Raw genomic sequence first — 22,914 nt, forward strand, 5'->3', positions numbered from 1 at the left:
CTGATCAATTGCACCAATCACCAGAAAAAATTCCTTGTATGTGAAAACATACTTGGCAATAAAACTGATTCTGATTCTGATGAAGTGTCACAAAACATTATGAAAATATTTGTTGTAGGAGGAAATTGTTGTCAATGAATCGTGGTAGGTTTAAAGTTTGTGTCTATAAAGATGTGAATCTTATAAGTAACTTGACACTTCATTGTGAAATTTAATATCAACTGAATTCTTAATGTTGAGATTTAAGTACCTGAATACTGAATTTACAGTATATTATAGAATTTATGTCATCTGAATTCCTCTCAATAATTTCCGTGGTCACTATCAATCTGAGCAATTTTAAATTCACATATAATCCACTATTGAACATCTACATTCAAACTGCTCAGATTCACTAAATACAGGATTGCTTGTCCTCAGTATTCATATGTGAATTTTGTTTTTTGAATTTGACCAGGCCAGTTTTAACAACTGTCTTTTTGAATTTTTTTTAATCTGAACTGAGCTTATTTAGTTTGAGCAATTTGAATATAGATTTTTTTTAAAAATATTGGGAACTTGAATTTCTTTTTTATCTATCGTTTATGAACCATGAATATATAAACATACACTGAAAAATTGCATAGCTTTCGTTTGATTATTGAAATTTTTGAAGAGAGGAATTCAGATAAGAAATATTTCAATGTAGTAAATAATATTGAACTTTAATCATTAAGATTTCAGGAGTGATTAAATTTCATAATTAGGTATCCAGTTGCTTGTAAAAATTCAAATATTTGAGACCCTTATTTTTTTGCTTCTATGTACAATAATTATTCTGGTTTTTGTTTGACACATGACAGTGGAACAGTTCATTACTTTTAAGATCAGTTTGATTAATCAAACTGTAAATAAGATTTACCATTTTGTAATATGTATTGATTGATACCAGAAAATAACCATGTTAATGTACAGCTAATGACAATGAACCCTGTCGTCCAGCTGTGCTCTCAACTATACAGAATTTAGAGGTTAATGATACAAAAAATATCTAATAACTATCATTTGATTCTTGAAAATCTAGGGTGCAGAAGACTTGATCACTTCTGATTTCCACTCAGAAACAAAAACATGTCCTGTCACAGAACAACAAATAACCAGCTGCTCAGTGAGGAGTGGGGAGGAGGGGGTGTCCTCTGGAGCAGGGTCACCCAAAGGTTCTGAGATTACAGTATGGCTGTTATGTACCATTGGATGTGATGACGACTATCACTGTGTCGCTTGCTGAGGAGCTTCCTTTCCTCTGTTTTTTAACCAGATTTATGGACATTTATTTGCAGTGGTGTTATCATGTTTGTGAGTTTGGGATATTGATATTTGACAACTTGATAACTTTTGATGATGACTTAATGACTTGTTGAATAAATGTAACCAGAGATATAAGACATATTTGGTCGAAGTAGCTCTCAGTAAATGAGGTTGGTGACAGCAGCCCTACAGTGTGACCAGAGGCACTGTGCCTCATGTCACGTCTGCATGTGCGCTCACACACACACACACACACACTCTCACTATTAATAGTTAGGTTATCATTATGGCAGTTGTTCATCATAGAAGTTAACCAAACACTGTTGTGGCATCGAGTCAGAAACTGAGGACAACAAGGAGACAGTGGGACTGGAGAATGTCAGTGATAACACCAATATCTTTGGCTCTTTTACTGTAACGCCTGGCCAGTCAGCCAAAACAAATGAGTTCTTTTTCCAATTACTGAGACCTACTCAGGCTGTTTTATTGTTGATGACAAAAATTCAACTTTGAGTGACCTGTAATGTGTCATTGACACATTTTGTATTGTGATTTATGCAGCAGCTCGGCCTTTATAGCTCAGAGGTAATGGTGAGAGTTCCCCAGTGATATCTGAATCATCATCATCATCATCATCATCCTCTTTCTGTATGAATCACATCAAGAGCTCAAACATTTCATTAACTGATAAGTTAGTTGATAGAAAATGAACAGTTATCAGTTATGAAGCAACAAAACTAAAAGTCTACAGCAGTGTCAGCAGCTCTGTGAGGCTGTATTTTATCACTGAGGAGCTCACGCCAGCATAATAACATCCACTTAAAGGCCTTAGACACAAAGAACTGTCATTAATTTTGGACTAAAGAAATATTGACTAGACAAATGGATGGAAAGTTGAGTACAGTTGAAATACAAATCTGTGCCAATCCAGTGAGTAGATGTTGACATACTTCACTAAATGAGTGCAAACTTTAACATGATGGTACCTCTACAGGAAAAGTCAGGGGATCAACAAAGTCATTAAGATTCATCCTCTGGGAACTGTGGATGTCTGCACCAAATTTCATGGCAATCTATTTCTGTTGAGATATTTCAGTCTGGACCAAACCAGTGGATCAAGTGACTCTTTAGAGCACTGCCATGGCTAAAAAAACACTCATGTGTGTTTGCACCTTTTTTTCTCTTTAATATCATAAATTGAATTTCCTTGTGACAGTTGAAGACATCACCTCAGGATTTAGGAGATGGCTATAGGTCTGTTTTCTGACATTTTATTGACAAAATGTTGAATTGATTATTTGAGAAAATGATTGTCAGATTAAACAATAATGGAAACTAGAAGAGAACTCAGAGAACACAGGCCTCTGCAATGCCAATTTTGTACAACATACATTAGACTTCATAGGAAAAAAAACAAAATTAAAATTTTCAGTAAATGATCTGGATCTGCAAATTGGTTCAGTACTTTTTAGTAATCCTGCAGACAAATAAACAGACATAGGGGAAATATAAGAGGCTCCTTGGAGGAGTTATCAGTCTTCAGAGGTTTCCCAAATGATACTTCACCTTTCAGTTCAATTCAATTCAACTTTATTTGTATAGTGCCAAATCATAATCTACATTATCTCAAGGCTCTTCACAGGATCAGGTCAGACCTGAGTTTATTAAACCAACAGTTCCCACAAAGAGCAGCAGCTGGAGACGGGGGAGGAAAAACTCCCTTTAATGGGAAGAAGCCTCTTACAGAACCGGAACAGAACAATCCTCAGCTGTTTTCTACACCTCTGAATCAGCTCTGAACTGAATCACCTCTGAGCTGAATCACCTCTGAGCTGAATCACCTCTGAATCACCTCTGAACTGAATCACCTCTGAGCTTAATCACCTCTGAACTGAATCACCTCTGAATCACCTCTTAATCACCTCTGAACTGAATCACCTCTGAACTGAATCACCTCTGAATCACCTCTTAATCACCTCTGAACTGAATCACCTCTGAGCTGAATCACCTCTGAATCACCTCTGAGCTGAATCACCTCTGAATCACCTCTCAACTGAATCACCTCTGAATCACCTCTGATCTGAATAATCTCTGAATCACCTCTGAATCACCTCTCAACTGAATCACCTCTGAATCACCTCTGATCTGAATAATCTCTGAATCACCTCTGAACTGAATAATCTCTGAATCACCTCTGAATCACCTCTGAATCACCTCTGAGCTGAATCACCTCTTAATCACCTCTGAGCTGAATCACCTCTCAACTGAATCACCTCTGAATCACCTCTCAACTGAATCACCTCTCAACTGAATCACCTCTGAATCACCTCTGAGCTGAATAATCTCTGAATCACCTCTGAATCACCTCTGAACTGAATCACCTCTGAGCTGAATCACCTCTGAACTGAATCACCTCTGAATCACCTCTGAATCACCTCTGAACTGAATCACCTCTTAATCACCTCTGAACTGAATCACCTCTGAGCTGAATCAGCTCTGAACTGAATCACCTCTCAACTGAATCACCTCTGAATCACCTCTCAACTGAATCACCTCTTAATCACCTCTGAACTGAATCACCTCTGAACTGAATCACCTCTGAATCACCTCTCAACTGAATCACCTCTTAATCACCTCTGAACTGAATCACCTCTGAGCTGAATCACCTCTGAATCACCTCTGAGCTGAATCACCTCTGAATCACCTCTTAATCACCTCTGAATTGAATAATCTCTGAATCACCTCTGAACTGAATAATCTCTGAATCACCTCTGAATCACCTCTGAGCTGAATCACCTCTTAATCACCTCTGAGCTGAATCACCTCTGAACTGAATCACCTCTGAATCACCTCTCAACTGAATCACCTCTGAATCACCTCTGAGCTGAATAATCTCTGAATCACCTCTGAATCACCTCTGAACTGAATCACCTCTGAGCTGAATCACCTCTGAACTGAATCACCTCTGAATCACCTCTGAATCACCTCTGAACTGAATCACCTCTTAATCACCTCTGAACTGAATCACCTCTGAGCTGAATCAGCTCTGAACTGAATCACCTCTGAATCACCTCTCAACTGAATCACCTCTGAATCACCTCTCAACTGAATCACCTCTGAATCACCTCTGATCTGAATAATCTCTGAATCACCTCTGAATCACCTCTGAACTGAATCACCTCTGAGCTGAATCACCTCTGAACTGAATCACCTCTGAGCTGAATCACCTCTGAGCTGAATCACCTCTGAATCACCTCTGAACTGAATCACCTCTGAATCAGCTCTGAACTGAATCACCTCTGACACCTTTGATTTGAATATGTATCATGAATTGTCAGTCCAGTCTAATAATAGGCTAACCTCTTTTTAAACCTGAGTTTTTTTTTAAATCATTTTTATTTCCTTTAAAATTGAGTGTGGAATAAATGTGTGAAGAAAAAAATGCATCTGACTCGTGCAGCCTGTGCTGATGTCACTGGACAGATGTGGCTGCTGTAGATTAACCTCACACTGAATGGCTTCATATAGGATTATAATAAGGATTATAATATCACCAAAAAGACGAGAAGTAGAGTTGAGGTTTAATTAAGTAAATGATATATGTGACCTGTGCAGCAGGGTGAAAAGAGAGATGAGATTTGACACCAGAGTAATTTCCATGTGCAGAACGAGTAGCAGGATGTGAGAAATGAAGGTTGATAGTTTGCAGGAAGTTGAAGGAGTGACAAAGTCCCAAATACAGCTGCTGTGACTAAATACTGTCCTCTCTGCACCATCACGTCCACATGGATTAGGTGACACTGTGTGCAGGTCGTTGGCAGTATTGCTGTGGGTGAAACGTTCAAGTGGAGTTTTTTTTATGTGTCTGCATTCATTTGTCTGTAAGAGTGTGTGCGTGCATGTGTGTGTCCAAGCACTTGATGTGAAGAGTTTTATTCTCGACCCGATGCCTGTCTGGACTGCCTGACATTAACAGTGTGCTGGACTGACTTTCAGACCTCATTCAGTATCTTATCAAAGACGTCCTTCCTCTGATTCTTTATTATTTTTAAAGCATGACCAGCAGTTAGCTTCACTGATTTATAACCCCAGTGTAGCAGTGAACACACAGGAGGGGAGTAAGGCGATAGAAATAGAAAAAGACATCAATAAAACTTGGGATGAAAAAAGAGTCAAGCAACAGATTTATTGGTAATATGTGATAAGTGTTTACAGAGCAGGAAACCCATACAGTCTAACACAGCTTGGTACATTAACCCTGCAATAAAAGATACATTTGTGAAGCTTTCTATGGACTTTATGATCTTCATCTCTATGATAGCATATGGGGCTGTAAGTTATAGTGATGTATTAGTTTTCTTAATTAATGATTCAAATAGAAGGTTAAGCCTTTTCATTTTCAAAAAAGCATGTGGGAAACTTTTTGTCTGTCATCTGAGCCCAGCATGACTTGTGTGACATTAATCTTTAGCCAGAGAAGCCCAGCTCTTTGTAGTTGGCCTCAAGGTCTGCAATGACAACAGCCATCACATTCCTCATGGCCTGCTGCCCGGCTGGATCCAGTCCTGCCTTCTCCGCCATGACTTTAATAATGACCTCGCTAATCAGCTGTGAAGAAAATAATAGAGAAAAGATGACGCAGCTTCTAGTTTTCAAATATATATGGATGTATAGGGAAAGATCAAACAAAGACTGGCTACATATAATAAAACTTCCCTCATGCACAGCAGCCTCACCTTGAAGTTATTAATGGCGATCCTGTGCTTGTTGGCGTGGCTGTCAGCCAGAGGTTTGAGGATGGTAGCATGGTTGCCTTTGGCCTTCAGTAGGTCACCAAGTTTCTTTAGCACAGTGGCACCATGGGCAGAAACAGCTGTGTTACCAGCCAGGTCACCTTTAGCGATGCCAGCAAACTTGGGAAAAAGCGTCTGGGTTTCTGGGTGCTCTGTGAATAAACTGTGAAGAAAAGGAAATAAGAGGGATTCACCATTAGGTGATAATACACCACCAGGGCAAGAGCTAACACTGAGGACACTGAGGTCATTGTGCGGGGGGGGGGGGCAGAAATCCTGAATACGGCTCTGTGAACTTGACTCTCACAGACCCACAGGACAGAGTAATCTTATCTTGTCAGAGCCACTTACCGGGTCAGAACCAGGTTCCCATGGGCGGAGTAGTCTGCCTCCACTGGACCCCAGTGCTTCAAAACCACATCAAAGTCAGCCATGATCTGAGGACATGAAGAGAGGGGTCATTAAAAACACAACAAACACTGATTAGAGGAATTAAATTGAGATTCTCAAAGAAAAACAGACGGAAATGAAGGAGCAAAGACTAATTTCTCCTGTTGGATATGATTATATCAGCAGACAAAAAACACTGCATTCAACCGCAACTCATTACTACAAACAGGCAGAAACTTAACCTCGGCTGCCCTCACTGAATCTGTAACATGGCCTCGGTGCAGCCCTGCATAATTTATGTGAAGTGAAATCAGATGCACTGTTTGTGTTGATGCTCTTAACCTGTAATAAAGAGTATATAAAACAACATGTTTTAATTTCTGCTAATATAATTATTTTTAGCAGCAGTGGAAGGTTTGTTTTAATTCAGTGACTTTGATATTTTGAAAGTGATTTATTTGTATTAATATTATACAAAAAAAAAACATACCTCACCAGGGAATTACTCTGCATTCAGAATGAGAAGAGCATGTCTTATTATTCTGAACTCCTGAGAACCAAATTTTTTTAATTTTGCTTTAAACAACCTGTTATTGTGATTTACACAAAATCATCTTTATTCATCAATATTCCCTAAATCAACACATTTTACCAATGAATGGGAATTATTCTGATATTCTGCAATGAAACTTAAAAAAAACCCAGAAAGTACCTACCTGCAAGCGGTAAACTATCCTGTGTGATTGAACCAAATTCGTCTTAGCCTGACTGCCCCCCCCCAAGCTGACCTTTTATACTCCCTCCCTCTGCCCTCTCACCAAATTTTTCCAACCCTCCCATCCGACTACCCCTCACACCACACGTCTCCTAAAATGTTCACAACACCTCCAACCTTAATCTGGAAACTTTTGATTCCACACAAACGTCGTATCTGATCGGGTTATGTGCCACTTAATTTTCTGTGTTACCTCAACTTCATCTTATCTGAGTAAAGACGATCACATTTACCAGAAAGACATGCAAACTAAGTGAAATAATCAGCTGTGTGTGTGTGTGTGTAATAAATCCTACCCTCTATAATGGCTGTTGTTTGTGCTGATGTTGGACTGTGCTGTGTTATAAACATATTTTTGTTCACCATATTTCATGAGTAAATCAGTTAATAATTAGTTACAGTGATGTTTAACAAAATAAACATAAAAGAAAGACATAAATTACTACATTAATTCTTAGTGTATTGTTACAGTGTTTATTGTATAATGTTCTTCTTTCAGTAAAGTTCCTGATTATTGCCTAACATGAAGAAAGATGTACCACACTTAGCTTCAGCCCTCAGTGCACCTCTGTCTGCTGAACACAGAGGCCTCCAGTGGGAAGATGAAATCTTTATGTTTGTTTTTTATAGATACAAAAAGGCAGTTGTCTGTTCGTCCAGTCCCATATGTAGGTCAGGTGTAGGACAGCACCACCAATAGAGGGAAAAGCACAAGGGATTATAGTTCACAAACATATCTGAACTAAACAGGCACCGTTTGTTTTACTTTCACTAACTTTAACTCAGCATCTGTCATTAGAATAATCCACAGTTTCAGAACCAGCTCCAGCGAGCACCGTGAACACAAAAACAAACAATAAGAGAACTAATACACATCAAAATATTAACAGTCTGCACAGCTATGTGATTACAAAATGCAAGTATACAGAACGTACAAGAGCTCTCATTAAATACTAATGAGAGCTGTAATGAGTATTTGTACAGAACATGTGAGTGATAATAACATAGTGACATCACAGTCAAACAAGCCAATCACTGAACACAGTTATCATATAAATAACAAGATAAAATGGACTCAAGGATTCTTTGAAAATATGTTCAAAAAGGTTTTATATAAGGGGAGCAACACCACACACTAACACAAGAGGTAAGTGGTATTGTAAAACACCACCATCTGAAATGCTTTGTGTGAACCTGCTGTAATGTTTCAGCCATGTGCCTCATATAAGTAATTCAAACATAAAATCACACAGGACCCTTCGCGCACCTCCTTCTTAACTCATCCCGTCCCATCAGGCCTATGACAGTGTCATAAAAACCAGGACAAACACATTTGTTCCACAGTGGTTCATTTGATTTAATTTGCTCACTATTGTTTTTAATTATTTTTATTCATGACTCAATATAAGGGAGTTTTGTGTTAACACGGGTGACTTTAAAGTGTCTTCGTCCTTGCTGCCTGTGATCAGTCCTTGTCATCCTGTTGCTGTTCTCTAGTTATCACTAAGTTACCTGTTGGTAATGTCAGCTTCTGTGCAGTTTCTGTTTTGACTTCAGCCACAACCAATTAGAGAGCCTGTGTACCTGCATCACAATGTGGTCAAACAGTAGATGGACACTGGTTTACACACGTGTGATATCAGACATCAGACTTCATGTATTAATGATAAAAGTCTAACAAAGCTAAGAGGAGAACCATGTTTGTGTCAACAATTACTCATCTGTTTCAGTCAAATAGATTCATTTTAACAAACTATACCATCAATAAAACCAACTGATCACACAAATTAATAAGGCTCGCTGATGCATGACTAGATTGATGGATTATAAAAGTAAAAGTGAACCTGCGTGAACCTTTCTGTTACTACTGAACCATTACATTATATGGTATGTAATTTACATTGTTAATAATACAGTGTATATGACTGATATCTTTTTTATTCAAAATTTTAATTATATGTGTATACATAAATTTATAGATAGATAAAGTCAATATACATAAAATAAAATAGTCAACCCAAATAAATCCAATTTCAAACATATGATCAGATTATAAGATACAATGCATTGAATATTACATCAGTGGTTCCCAACCTTTTTGACCTGTGACCTCTAAAAAGAAATCAGTGTGGTTGGCGCTTCATCATGTTTCTGATGACTCCTTGGCGCTCATGTGAAATTATCTCACATTTCAGAAAAAGCAAAGATTAGGGGAGGCCTGAAAAACAGAGTAATTAGTTAAAACTATCTGTTTTGAATGGATGGACCGAGATCCTCCTCCCCCAGCCGACCCCCCCCCCCCCACACCAAACCTCCTCTTTATTTCTTCAGATTTATTTGATTATCATATGCACCTTTGAGGACTCTCTCAGTCCTCTGTGAATGAACAGTAATAAACTCTGACATATCTAAGGGACGGGTAATGAACCTGGTGGTATATGTACATTCCTGTTTTACATCTGCATTTGTCTGTGTTGAAAGTAAAGCTTTATTTAAAGAGCACTTTTCAAAGTAAAAGTTACAAAGTGCTTCATATTAACAGCATGATAAAGTAGGATATAAAAACTGAAGTAAAAACAACAAAATTAATTTAACAAAACAATAAATATTAGTTTAAAAAAGCAGAAGTTTGATGATCTTATAGCCAAACAAAACCAATTAAAAAAACACACCTCCACCTGCTACAACAGTAAAATGCTATTTACACTTTGTCCTAATAACGTCTTATATGATAATATAACACACAGGACATTGACCCGCACAACCACTACTTGTGTTTGTTATGCTTTAAGACCATTTCAGTAATATCTTTGTAGTTTCACTTAAGTAGGATTAAAGTGCAGCACTGACGTATTTTACGGTGTATTATTACTGCAGTAGCGCAGTATTTTACAGTGTAGTTTTACTGCAGCAAAGCGGCACTTCACTGTCTGCTGGGAGCACTTCTCTGAGCACTGGGCCCTCTGCTGGCCAACTCTTATCAGCACAATAGGTGAAAGGTAAGGCCCTCCTCCTCTGAGCGGTGATTGGCCCAGATTGCAGTCTCCTCTGACTCTATCCAATAGCAGCTTCACTTCGCGTCACGTGGTTTCAAAACAACCGGAAAACGAGTGAGTTTGGAAAACCTGCAGAGGAGCAGTGGTTCGCGGTTTCTTTCTTTTTGCTGCCAAAATACTTCAGAAATAAAAAGTTTCTAGGTTTTAATGAACCGAGTTGTTGTGCAACATGATGCAGACTCTGAAAGGCGCCAGACGCCTGAAGTCCAGTTCCGTGACTCAAAGCGGTGAGTGAAGGAAAGGAGAGTGGACTTCATGAGACTGGGGCAGTGTGTCTTTACAATGACACAGATCATGAAATGTGGATAAACCCTGTTTACACACAGAACATGTTGTCATTGTTTATTAAGATTAAAGTGTTGTTACATAGATTAACTGCTAAAGCAGGTCAATGATTTTTTTATTTATTGATGTAGGTGCATTTTGAAAAATAGTTAAGATGATTAAAAGCCAAGAATCTGAATTTGTGTTTCTTGTGATCTGCAAAAAACCAACAATCTTGATATTTCTGAAGCAAACATCTGTTGGTCCCAGCTCCTCAAATGTGAAGATCATTTGTCTTATGTCAGTGTAAACTGAATATTTTTGGGCTTTGAGTGAACCAAACAAGCAGCCTGAGGGTTTTCTGACAGGTTAGGGACATGATGATCATCAGTTATTTGAGAAGGTTATCAACAGATCAGGTATGAAAATAATCATTTGCTGGCTGCAGAAATAAACACTGATGTCACAGTTTTCCAGAGACCAAGGTGACATTGGCAGGTTACTTGTTGTGGATTCATTTTTCTGTCAATCAGCTGCTATTCAGTAAACAACATTCAGCACAGAGACCTCTTCTCCAACATATCTTCCTGTTAACATCACTGGTAAGACAAAAACTAATACTGACTGATTGTCTTTTGTGAGTATTATTAAATCAGTGTGTTGTGTGTCCAGTGTCAGAGCTCTGTGTTCCAGTCCCATGGGGAGAGATCAGGGGTAAAGTGTGGGGTCCCGATCACGGTCGTCCTGTGCTGTGTGTTCACGGCTGGGCTGACAACTGTGGTACATTCAACACCCTCATTCCCCTGCTGCCCAAAGGTAATTAATGTTGTTGTGGTGAACTTGAACTCCTTTCCTCCTTTTTATCTCAGAAAGTAAAAAATCTAAAGTTGAATCTTTACTTTCAGCTTTTATTTGAGTGTCCACACATGAATAAATATATATATATATATATATATATATAGGATCCAGCTCACCAGGGTGATGGTGTTTGGCTCTTTAGAGCAGCTGCCTTGCACCCAAAAGGACAGAGGTTTGAATCCCTCACTGCATTCAGTTAGTTTGATAAAGATATTTCTACCACTGCCCTTAACAAGACACTGACATTACAACCGTAGCTGGTTGATCAGGGATTTTTAGGCTCTGTTTTATACATGAATGAAGACAGTTTTACTGTCTACAGTCACCTGGTGAGACTCAGTCCTCTTCTTCTCTGTCCCTCCTCTCAGAGTGCAGGTACGTGGCGGTCGACCTGGCAGGTCACGGCCGGTCATCACACCGTCCTCCTGGAGTTTTCTACTCCTTTCCCTCGTATGTGATGGATGTACGCAGAGTTGTAGACGGTGCGTGAGCTCACAAAGCTGCTTCTTCAGACACTAATTCAAATCAAATTTTAAAGTTATTTTTTATTCATGAAAAGTTCAACAGTAATGTGGAATGAGGAAACTTTACAGATTTCTTTTGTCCAAATGAATGATTATAAGCAACATAATTAATAAACTAAGATTTATTGAAGTTTCTCTTTCACAGATTTGAAGAGTTTTGTCTGATGTGTAACAGCAGTTTAATGAATATTACTTTGATTAAGACTGAAAGTTGACTCTTGACCTTTAAGACAAAAAAATATCTTAACTTAAGGTCCACTTACTAGCCCTTTCTGGAGCTTTCAACCACATCGTTTTCAGCAGATGACAGAGATGATGAAGGGATCTAATCTGTGTCCATAATCATGAATAAAACTCCATCCTCTGAGGATGACTGCATGACTTTTTATGTCATTTCCATCAAGTTGACTTTGTAATATAATATATATTAATGTAGAAAAAAATATCACCCGGGTCATTTGTGTGTTTTTAAGTGGAAAGACAACATCAGACACAGTCTTAGTTTCTGTGATGAGATACTGAACCTGCTTGATGATCTGTGAAATTAACTCCCGCAGCTCTGAAGTGGAGCAAGTTCTCCATCATAGGCCACAGTATGGGTGAGTTCCGCAGTGAAGCAGAGTCAGTGAAGTGAATGTGTTTGAGGTGTGCAATATTCACAGGTCCGCTTTCTTTTTTAATTTCAGGCGGTAATGTTGCTGGACTGGTAAGTGACAGTATGTACACAGAGACTGTTTTGTGTTATTGCATCATATCTTCATCCATATTGTGTTTCCACAGTTTAGTGCTGTGTATCCTGAGATGGTGGATGCTGTCGTCCTTCTGGACTCCTACGGATTCTTACCTACAGATCTGGTACCTGAACACACCAGTCACTACAGTTGTTCAGTTAAGAGGGAACACTGTGCGTTGAATTTACACCAGGGCTCTGGTGATCTGTGATCCTGTCGGATCATTTCACGAAGTTTATTGTTACTTCTGACCCACAATTACTTAAAGTTTTATAAACATAACACACAAACACACAACTGAAAGCAGCTTATTTCACCTTTAACATTGACTAACTACACAACTTGTCAACAAACCTACAGCACTCTGATTTCCCATGGTGCACCTGACGCTAATTAACATTTGAGCCTGATTTAGACTTAAATACTGTAAAACTTCATGCTCAGTCAGGATGGTAGATTGTCACCACATTTCACCAGTGTTTTAGTCACCAGTGTAACTGAAAGTGACACAGTTCTGTCCTTTGGGTCAGTTGTAACCATTCAGATGATATTATTACATTACGAAGACAATGTTCTGCTGTATGATCCACTCGTGTCAGTAGTTTTGAGTTGTTTATATCTGTTTTCTTGCAGAAGGAAATGCCTCAAGTGATCAGGCAGGGGATGGATGAGATGCTTCAGTTTGAAAAAAAGACAGAAGAGAAGAGCAGAGTTTACTCTTATGAGAAGGCAGCTGAGAGGTATCACACCTTCATATTTCTGGTCTTTTTAAGATTCAGCTGAAAACCCCCTCCCCAGTAACTCTGTTTATTCAAGAGGATTTTATTTCTTTCAGGCTTTCGGCTGTAAACCCAACTCTGTCTGAACAGTCTGTGCACATCCTTTTAGAGCGAGGTCTAGTTCAAGTAGGAGGAGGTGCGGCCTTTATCTTCCTCTTCTCTGCTTTGATGTGTGTTGTGTGTGTTCCTCTTAGGAAACAATGAGTTTGTTTTCTGAATAGTTTCACTGTTTTCCTCTTGTTCTGGAGATAAAATGTGTTTTTTCTCCTGCAGGCTTTGTGTTCTCTCGAGACTTTCGTATTAATCTGGTAGGTTACTGCTGAACTGCACCAGCTCATCATTTTACAGAGGCGTCGTATGAAGCCGGGTATAGTGTGTTATTACTTTATGTTTTCAGAAAAACATAGTACGCATCAGCTTGGAGCAGAGTCTGGAGATGCAGTCGAGGATGAAAGCCTCCATCCTAGTTGTTCTGTAAGACATTCCTCCACTGTACATTTCCATATCACATGTACCAAACTGAGTACAATACAGCATTGTCCCCAGACTCGATATAAATACAATCTTGTTCTTCGTCTTAACAGAGCAGAAAGCGGCTTTGAGAAAATATTTGCTGAACAAGATCAAAAGAAATTTACATCAGCACTTCTCCAGGCCTATAGGGACAGAAATGTGAGTGTATTTTCCAGTAAAGTAGGTGCACTTGCATCTTCGTGTTTATTTTTAGCCATTAAGCCTGTGTGTAATTGTGCCTGGTAGACGGACGGACAGACAGATGGACAGTCGGACAGACAGTGAGACAGTCAGACGGACAGTGAGACAGACGGACAGTGAGACAGTCAGACGGACAGACGGACGGACGGACAGACAGATGGACAGTCAGACAGACGGACAGTGAGACAGACGGACAGACAGTCAGACGGACAGACAGTCAGATGGACTGACGGAGATACTACTACTACTGCTACTATTAATAGTGCTACTAGTATTACTACTACTACAACTACTACTACTACTACTGTGTTAACATCATCAGCTAAAAAGGAAACATGTCAGTTGTTTTCACATAATTCACAAAAACACTAACTGTCTGCCCCCCCCCCCCCGTGTGTGTCTCTCTCTGTCTCTCTCCCTCCCCCCTCTGCCCCCCCCCGTGTGTGTGTCTCTCTCTGTCTCTCTCCCTCCCCCCTCTGCCCCCCCCCGTGTGTGTGTCTCTCTCTGTCTCTCTCCCTCCCCCCTCTGCCCCCCCCCCGTGTGTGTCTCTCTCTGTCTCTCTCCCTCCCCCCTCTGCCCCCCCCCCCCCCAGCACATGGTGGTGACAGTACCAGGTGATCATCACGTCCATCTCAATGATCCTGGAGTGGTTGCTCCTCTGGTGTCACACTTCCTGTGGACCACAGTGTTGACAGACGGACGTTCCAACCTCTAACTTACAGCAAACACACTGAAACCATCAGTGGAGATCAATGAACGCCTCTTTATTCATGAATCATGGGGGGGTCAGTTTTATTGAAGCTGCTCTGGTTCCTCTCACCTTGGAGCTTTAACCACAGTCTTTAGCACCAGCTCACCTCCTTCCTCCTGCTGGGCTCCTGGATTATTTACAGTATTTTCATAGATATTAATGTGATCTGTTGTAGCTTTGAGTGATTTGGGCCGTGTGAACAATATAAGTCAAGCTGCTGTTCTTTAGCTCCAGAGAGGCTGTAAAATGGTGAGGGAGGGGTGTCGATGAGAGGAAGAGACAGAGGAAGAAAGATCATTAAAGTTCAGCCTTAATGATCAAGTGAATATTTCTCATTCATAACAGGTTCAGTCATTTCTTTATATCACGTCTGCATCAGTCACATGTTCTCCTTCGAACTGACAGACGTCGACACCAGGCTTTCACACAACATTGTGTATTTATTGTGTGTATTTAAACAGTAGATTGACACTCACACCTCTCTGTTCATGGAGCAGCTTGATCCAAAACTTCCACCTGTGAACAAACCAGTCACAGCATGAACTGGGACAAAGGTCATTCAGGAGTCAAGGAGACCATTTACATCCAGTGTTGCTGAGGTCAAGAGCCTCTAGCATTAATCCAGAGGTGGAGCGGAGGATGTGTTAGATGTCGTAGCTTTGGGGAGTTTTAAGTGGAGACTCTGACCTGTGGGTGGCGCTGGATAAAAGTCACTGAGGCCACTTGTCTTCATTCCTCTGGAGACTGAATGTTAGTAAGAAAAGTCAGGTTTATTTGGACACAGCTGATACTCTGAGGAGCTGAAGAACTCTGGTTTTATTGTAATGGCATTAAAAATTAAATAGTTTGACATTTCTGACTGAACTCTGTTTGTCTTCATGGATGTTTTCTTCCTGCTGGTGCATTAGCAGGCGGCGCTGTGATCACCTCGTACTCGTCGCCTTTGAGGAGTGTTGGAGATGCACCGTGGCAGGTCAGCTGTGTAAATATTTCATGCACAGTTCCTCTGAATTGTGTGTCCTCATGTTTAATCTCAGAGGTTAGTGGGAAGTGTGAAGGAAGTGTATGTACCTGAGGAAGCACTGTTGTTGTTGCTGTTGTACTGCAACACAATAACCTGTTTACTACATTACAATTCACCATCATCATTTACTGTATGAGCTTTTTTCTGCATCATAACTGTAAAAGAGTTTTTGTGCAGGTTCTCTGGTGTAAATATTTATCCATAAAATTCATGGCTGTTTCAGAAACTTTCCTTAATCAGTAAAATGTCAAAAGTCCTTCAACACAGGATTTATCCGGCTCCGTGAATCTTCCATTTATCTAATATCATGTTTAGTAAAAGTGAGTCGTGTGTACAACAGAAGAACGAGTCCTGCCTGACTTCTAAACTCACCTGTGACCCACACACCTTTCTAAGTTTTTCCTCAGTCTGAAACAGGATGCAGGGTTTCTGACCTCACTGAGATAAACTGCAGACAGAAATCTTCCACTGGACAACACATCTTTCTCTTAACAAACACACAACGTCATCTGGTTTTCTCTTTGCTGGTAAATGAACACAATGTTGTCTTACTGTAATTGTGTTTGCTGTGGGTAAATTACTTTAAAATGAGTTGATATTGATACAGTATTGGAAGCAGTGGCACTTAGAGCTTCACTGATTAGTTGATCTTATCAGTTTAACGACAGTTTTAACTGTTTTGATCATTAAATAATCTTTTTTTTGTTTGCCAAAGCTTTGCAGTTTCTACCTTCTCCTCCCTTCACACATGAAGATCTTATCACTGTGGACTGTTGATCAGAGAAAACCAGACATTCAGATGTGACCCAGCTCTGGAAAATTAGAACAGGACTTTTTTACTGTTTATCTGGAATTTCACAGATTAATAAAAAAAACAATCATCATTAGTTGTAGTCCTCAGACCCAAGCTGACCTAAGGTCAGAGGTCTACATAAAGAATATGTTTTTGTTCTATATGGAACATTATGGTCTTTACAGTGAGATGCCTGTTTGGAAATATGTAATATAAAATTAAGGAATAGGAAATACTGTAAAGCTTCACAGTTTCACAAATTCACCAACAATTTTCTACATGATAAAGAAGCCATGGGGAAGTTTGCATGACAAAGACTCAAATACATCAAAATGTTCTTGTAGGTACGATCCCAGTTACTCTCAGACAAAGATCCAGATTTAAACTACGGGGTAAATGAAGATGGAGAGGGAGCAGAGGTGGAGGTTCTTCAGTAAAAATATGAATCTAGTACCACTGTATGAAAATACTCTGCAGATGGAAAGTTTTACTTGAGTGAAAGTGTTTGATTATTAATAGTAAAATCTAATGCAAAAGTTCTAATGCAGAGATTTTTAATGTAGGACATAAGGTTACTTAACATAACGTGTTAGTAGACCTGGTTTTAACTTCATGACGAGCATATTTTTACTGCAAAACCATCTTATTATTGATTAATATTGATTAGTTGATCAATTTTAAAAAATGAATCAATGAATTCTTAAAATAATGTGAAAAAAATTCTGCCAGCATAGTTGAATTATTCCAACCAATTTCCTTAAGAAATCTGCTTTTTAGAAATGAGTGTGTGAATCTTTAAAAAAAGGCAAAATGAGGGATTATTATTATTATTTTTCAATACTAGACCAAAATGTCTTAGTGAGATGCAGATTTTTGCAAAAAGAGAAATGTAGTGCAGTTAGATAAATACAATATTCAAATGTAGTGGATAATAAGAATAAGTATGAAGCAGCAGAAAATGGAAATACTCAAGTACAAGACGCTTAAAACTGCAGTTTTTGATGATAAATGAGTGAACACGCAGCCTCTCAGTCGGTGCTTGGTGGATGAATTCCCTCCTTTTTTAAAACTTTACACTGTGGAGCAGTTGGCGGTAAAATACAGGCCAGACCAGGCATGTTGTCCTTTTAGGCGGGAGAATATTGTATGTCCTCACGGCAGACGCTGCCTGCAAGACCTGACCCAGGGCAAACTCCGAGGCCAGGGTCCGCCGGGGGGGGTGTGACGTGGCTGCGGCCACCGGGAATCACGGAAGTCGTAAAGTTGACGGAGCGTCGACTACAGAATGGCTGCAGAAGGTGAGAAGGTCAAACTGTGGACAGCAGGTAAATTCACTGAGAAGTTTCACTGTGGTCAGGAACAACACGCAGCAGGAAATAAGACGATCAGCTGATCCCTCAGTTCCAGCTGCAGGTGTTTGTTATAAACTTAGAGAAGATCAGCTGATCCCTCAGTTCCAGCTGCAGGTGTTTGTTATAAACTTAGAGAAGATCAGCTGATCCCTCAGTTCCAGCTGCAGGTGTTTGTTATAAACTTAGAGAAGATCAGCTGATCCCTCAGTTCCAGCTGCAGGTGTTTGTTATAAACTTAGAGAAGATCAGCTGATCCCTCAGTTCCAGCTGCAGCTTCTGAAGACACTTTCAGTGATTCTGTCACATAAATGATCTGTTGGATTGATGACTTTTATAGCTTTTGTCTGTTGTAGAATAATAACAGACTGATGTAATCCTTGTGCTGTGTTGTGTTGTGTTGTGCTGTGTGTCCAGTGTGTACAGAGCTCTGTGTTCCAGTCCCATGGGGAGAGATCAGAGGAAGAGTCTGGGGTCCTGATCTCGGTCGTCCTGTGCTGTGCCTGCACGGCTGGGCTGACAACTGTGGTTCGTTCAACACCCTGGTTCCTCTGCTGCCCAGAGGTGAAACCACCACAGACCAGAGGAGACCAATCTAACTGTGATTTTGCTCATAATTTTCTCCTAACCTCTCAGGACATTTCTGCAAATGTAATCTGCTGGTAGTTAAATGTAGATGATGTTTACTTTGGTAAACTTCCAACAGAAAAGATTAGATTCTTCATCAATGAATTGATTAAAAAGACAAGGCGGATGAAGGAAAGTGATCATTCATCTCTCCGTCTTTCTTTGAATCAAATGTGAAACTTTTGCTCATTTCTGTCTGTGTCATTGTAAATTGAACATCTCTGACCAAACAAGTTCTTTAAAGACTTTTTCTGATAATATATATATATATATATATATAAAATATATAATAATGAGAATAATCATTAGCTGTAGCTCTAATTAATTAAGTTAACTGCCACCTTTCCCTCTGCTCTCACTGTGTGTAGGTGCACAGGCTGAAGACGTTTTACTGGAGGCAGATAAATGACAGAACAATGTGATTCTATAAACAAGAGTCAGACCAAAGTTTGTGTAGATATGAGTTAGTATTGTGTGTGTGTGTGTGTTTGTGTGTGTGTGTCAGCTGTGTTTGGGATCAGGAATCACCTGAGTGTGTGACAGAATATTGACCCCGTCCCTCCTCTCAGACGGCAGGTATGTGGCAGTCGACCTGGCGGGTCACGGTCGCTCCTCCCATCGTCCTCCTGGAGCTTCTTACTCCTCTGTTGAATACGTGGCGGACGTATGCAGAGTTGCAGACGGTGTGTGAGTACATGAAGTTGGAAAATATCTCTTAGCCAATCATCTTTTAGGTTTTAATGTGAGGTTAGACCCTTCAGGAAGTGATGTTCCTGTTCATGATTAAATCTACAACACAGTGAATCTGCCTGGTTGATGATCTGTGAAATTAACTCCTGCAGCTCTGCAGCTGGAAAAGTTCTCCATCATAGGCCACAGTATGGGTGAGTGCACCATCACAGTACAGTTCACCTTAATGTGTGCTGTGCATTTAGTTACAGAATGATTTAAAGTGTAAATCACACAGAGCCTCTTCATATTCACAGGTGCTGATATTGCTGGAATGGTAAGAGGCTGTGTCTCCTCTCAGGCTGATGTTTGCTCTGTTCTGCTGTGTTTTCTCATGTGTTGTCATCATATGGTTTTTATCGTGCTTCCCACAGTTCAGTGCTCTGTATCCAGAGAGGGTGGATGCTCTCGTACTGCTGGATGCTTATGGATTCTTCCCCACAGATTCGGTGCTTCATCAATTTTTACAAGCTCACTGCAGAGCTTTAATATGTTTGTGTGATTCAGTGTAATGCAGGAGTCAGGATTGTAGAAATACTGAAGTCATGAGTCAGAGCCCCCCCCCCCCCGTCAGATTAATCTGACTGGATGCCTAAAAAAATCTTTAAAAATGCCATATTTTATATTTCGGCTGTTCCACAATATCCTCTGTACATTTAATTTCCCAAAATGAACGTCTACGTGTTGTTGAGAGGAATACTGGAGGCTATAAGCAGATAAATTAGATATACTGAATATAAACATCAGGCAGTTTAATGCACATTAAATGTCATTTTTAGAATATAATTACTAAATCTCCCAAATCCCCAGCATGAATACAGATGACGGTACCTGTGTCTCCTGCTTAAATGTTAGTACATAAATCACACATTTTATTGTAAATTATTATGTAATTATAATATATCCATTCCAAATTCCCTTCATTGAATAATAATAATAATAATTATCTGGTAAAAATGATTCTTATTGTATTGTGCCTCATTAACCTCGTGTGTCTGTCTTTTCCTGCAGAAGGAAGTGTGCAGAGTGATGAGGCAGGGGATGGAGCAGATGATCCAGTTTGAAAAAGAGACAGAAGGAAAGAGAAGAGTTTACACTTATGAGAAGGCAGTTGAGAGGTATCACACTGTTTCAGCTGTCGGTCATTTTAAAAGACTGTTAGACTTGTAGGAGCTCTGTGTACTCAGCTGGTGGCCAGAATATTTCATATCTTTCAGGCTGTTGACTGCAAACCCGACTCTGTCTGAACAGTCTGTGCACATCCTCTTAGAGCGAGGTCTAGTTCAAGTTGAAGGAGGTGCGGCCTTTATCTTCTTCTTCTCCTCTGTGAGGAATAATCTCACTTTGCTTCCTCTCATCTGCTGGTAGCTGAATGTGTTTCTCTTCAGCAGGATTTGTGTTCTCCAGAGACCTGAGGGTTAATTTTGTAAGTCTCTTTTAACCTCCTCAGCCCTCCACCACACTCACCACCTCCTCTCTCATTCGTTACACCAGAGGTGTAGCACTCAGCCCATAGAAAACATGAGTGGTGTGTTTCCTTCTATGTTTTCAGAAAAACACGTCGCGCCTCAGTTTGGAGCAGAGTCTGGAGATGCAGTCGAGGATTCAAGCTGACGTCCTAGTTGTTCTGTAAGACGCTAACCTCCGTATTAAACTTTCTGTTTGTCTGTTGACCTATAGTAGATCATCACAGAAATTCAGCCAACAAACAAAGTGAAAATCACTGTTTTTTCAGGAAATTAACGAACCATTTGTAGCCCACTACGTCTAAGTCACATATCAGTGTCTGTATCATATCTATATCATCATCCACATACTGTAACCTTCATCCTACAGTGCATGGTCTCTTCTCACTCTGAACTCAAAGTGTTGAAAACCTCTGTTTTCCAGAGCAGAAGCCGGCTTTGATAAAATATTTTCTCAACCAGAGGAATTCACTTCAGCTCTTCTCCAGTGCTTCATGGACAAAAATGTGAGTTTGTGCCTAAATACAATAAAAGTGTTAGTTTTTTTCACTGTGCGCAGTTAACATGTGTTTGTCTTCCTCTCAGCACAAGGTAGTGACAGTACCCGGCGATCATCACATCCATCTGAATAAACCTGAAGTCATCGCTCCGTTTGTGTCGGACTTCCTCCAAACTAAAGCATCAACCAACCAACACAAGTTATGAAAACGTTTCCCAACAGGCTGCAGGTCACAGTTAGGTCACGTTTTATGTTTGTTTATAAGATCAACCTGATTAACAAAGGTGTTAAAGCTGCTATGAAGTGACATCACTTCCTGGATGTGACACGGTTCCTGACGGTAGGACAGGACATGAGACAGAGGGATCAACCTTAATATAGTTTTTTTTTGTGGACAACTTTATAACTTTATTGACAACTCCAAACAGACGAGGAAACAGACACTTGATCCCTCCGTACTTCTGATTGAGGTTTACTGACACATTACCTACATTTGTCATTTATAATAGTTGTGCTGTATTTCTGCCCCAGTGTTCACATTAACATCTGTGTTTTAAATGTATCACAGCAGTTTTGTGGTGGACGGGTTGATTATTAAAAGCTTTTTGATAAATTCATGTGTTCTGTCGATGCAGAGGTGCTGAAGGCAAAACTGTTCACACCATCTGAGCAGAACTAGGCTCAGGTGGATGAATATGAACTCTGGGATGGTCACTGGAGTCTTATCCTCAGGATCAACACAACACCTGCTTCTGCTGAGTCCTCAGCCTCATTCTGTCTAGTTTCACTTTGCTTTTAAATAGAATCTGATATTACTTTCTTCTGCCGGGTCATCATGAACATTTCTACTTGAATTTTTAAAATTAAAACCAAAATTATGTAATTTTTTTTTTTTTTTTTGGGGGGGGGGGGGCTTTTTATGCCTTTATTATAGGTAAGTGGAGACTGGCAGGAGGGGGGGTAGAGAGAGGGGAATGACATGCAGGAAGGAGTCGGACCAGTCGGGAGTTGAGCCGGTGACCTGCTCTCAACATGGTACGCGCCCTAACCACTCGACTACCAGGCCGCCCCAAAATTATGTTAAATATAAAGAATTTTATGTTGCTTTTCCTGAATGAAGGGTGCTATATGTTTTTATAATTTATGGCTATGCACTGAGAAATGTGCTGTAGTTAGGTCATGGGAGCAAGTGAGCTGGAGGATGAAATTCTGGCTCAGCACAGAAACATGATGTGATTGTGCTTTAGTGTAATGTACTGAAGTGACCATGTGTTTACACTGTGGCAGAAGGAGGATGAGAACAGGTAGCGTAAAATAATAATAATAATTAACTTTATACATCACTTCTTGGAGCGAGGTTATGATGTGCATCACAAAACAAAAGGCAATAAAACAACCAGGTAAAGAAATAACTCAAAATATGAAAGTGAGTGAATCAAAGTCAACATAAGAGCTTCATCAGATAAAAGATGGAAAGCACAAACAGCTCATTTATATAAGAGATG

General features: G+C 39.8%; 2 protein-coding genes across 4 annotated transcripts in view; one reads left to right on the forward strand and one right to left on the reverse strand.

Moving 5' to 3' along the window:
- Positions 1–5,448: 5,448 nt before the first annotated feature.
- mb (myoglobin) overlaps positions 5,449–22,914 on the reverse strand; it is an 83,143-nt gene continuing 65,677 nt past the window's right edge. The window contains exons 1-5 of one of the 3 annotated variants that reach the window (XM_071473281.1): positions 7,187–7,237; positions 6,961–6,977; positions 6,432–6,517; positions 6,024–6,243; positions 5,449–5,895 (exon numbers count right to left, since the gene is read on the reverse strand). In XM_071473281.1, the coding sequence (XP_071329382.1) occupies positions 5,755–5,895; positions 6,024–6,243; positions 6,432–6,514 (444 nt within the window). In that variant the 5' untranslated portion in view covers positions 6,515–6,517; positions 6,961–6,977; positions 7,187–7,237 and the 3' untranslated portion in view covers positions 5,449–5,754. Of the gene's footprint in view, positions 5,896–6,023; positions 6,244–6,431; positions 6,518–6,960; positions 6,983–7,186; positions 7,258–22,914 lie in introns of those variants that run through there. The other 2 variants (XM_071473282.1, XM_071473280.1) reach the window with 2 other exon arrangements.
- serhl (serine hydrolase like) lies at positions 10,339–22,022 on the forward strand. Its single transcript, XM_071473246.1, has 23 exons — positions 10,339–10,528; positions 11,238–11,381; positions 11,792–11,905; positions 12,505–12,546; positions 12,634–12,653; positions 12,728–12,802; positions 13,312–13,418; positions 13,514–13,593; positions 13,731–13,765; positions 13,855–13,931; positions 14,042–14,129; positions 14,764–14,884; positions 18,506–18,652; positions 19,285–19,398; positions 19,558–19,599; positions 19,702–19,721; positions 19,819–19,893; positions 20,456–20,562; positions 20,662–20,741; positions 20,833–20,870; positions 20,997–21,073; positions 21,335–21,416; positions 21,496–22,022. The coding sequence occupies exons 1-23, from the start codon at positions 10,471–10,473 to the stop codon at positions 21,613–21,615; spliced, it is 1,863 nt and encodes a 620-aa protein (XP_071329347.1). The 5' UTR covers positions 10,339–10,470; the 3' UTR covers positions 21,616–22,022.

This window comes from Trachinotus anak, unplaced genomic scaffold (genome assembly GCF_046630095.1).
Source record: "Trachinotus anak isolate AG129_WGS33_773 ecotype Australia unplaced genomic scaffold, CSIRO_AGI_Tana_v1 ptg000049l, whole genome shotgun sequence".
Lineage (NCBI taxonomy): Eukaryota > Metazoa > Chordata > Actinopteri > Carangiformes > Carangidae > Trachinotus > Trachinotus anak.

Bases quoted from the DNA above. Each gene is read 5' to 3' on its own strand.
- serhl (XM_071473246.1), top strand. From the start codon at position 10,471: ATGATGCAGACTCTGAAAGGCGCCAGACGCCTGAAGTCCAGTTCCGTG. The intron at 13,766-13,854 runs GTAGGTTACTGC...TTATGTTTTCAG, and splicing joins GAGACTTTCGTATTAATCTG to AAAAACATAGTACGCATCAG. The intron at 20,871-20,996 runs GTAAGTCTCTTT...CTATGTTTTCAG, and splicing joins GAGACCTGAGGGTTAATTTT to AAAAACACGTCGCGCCTCAG.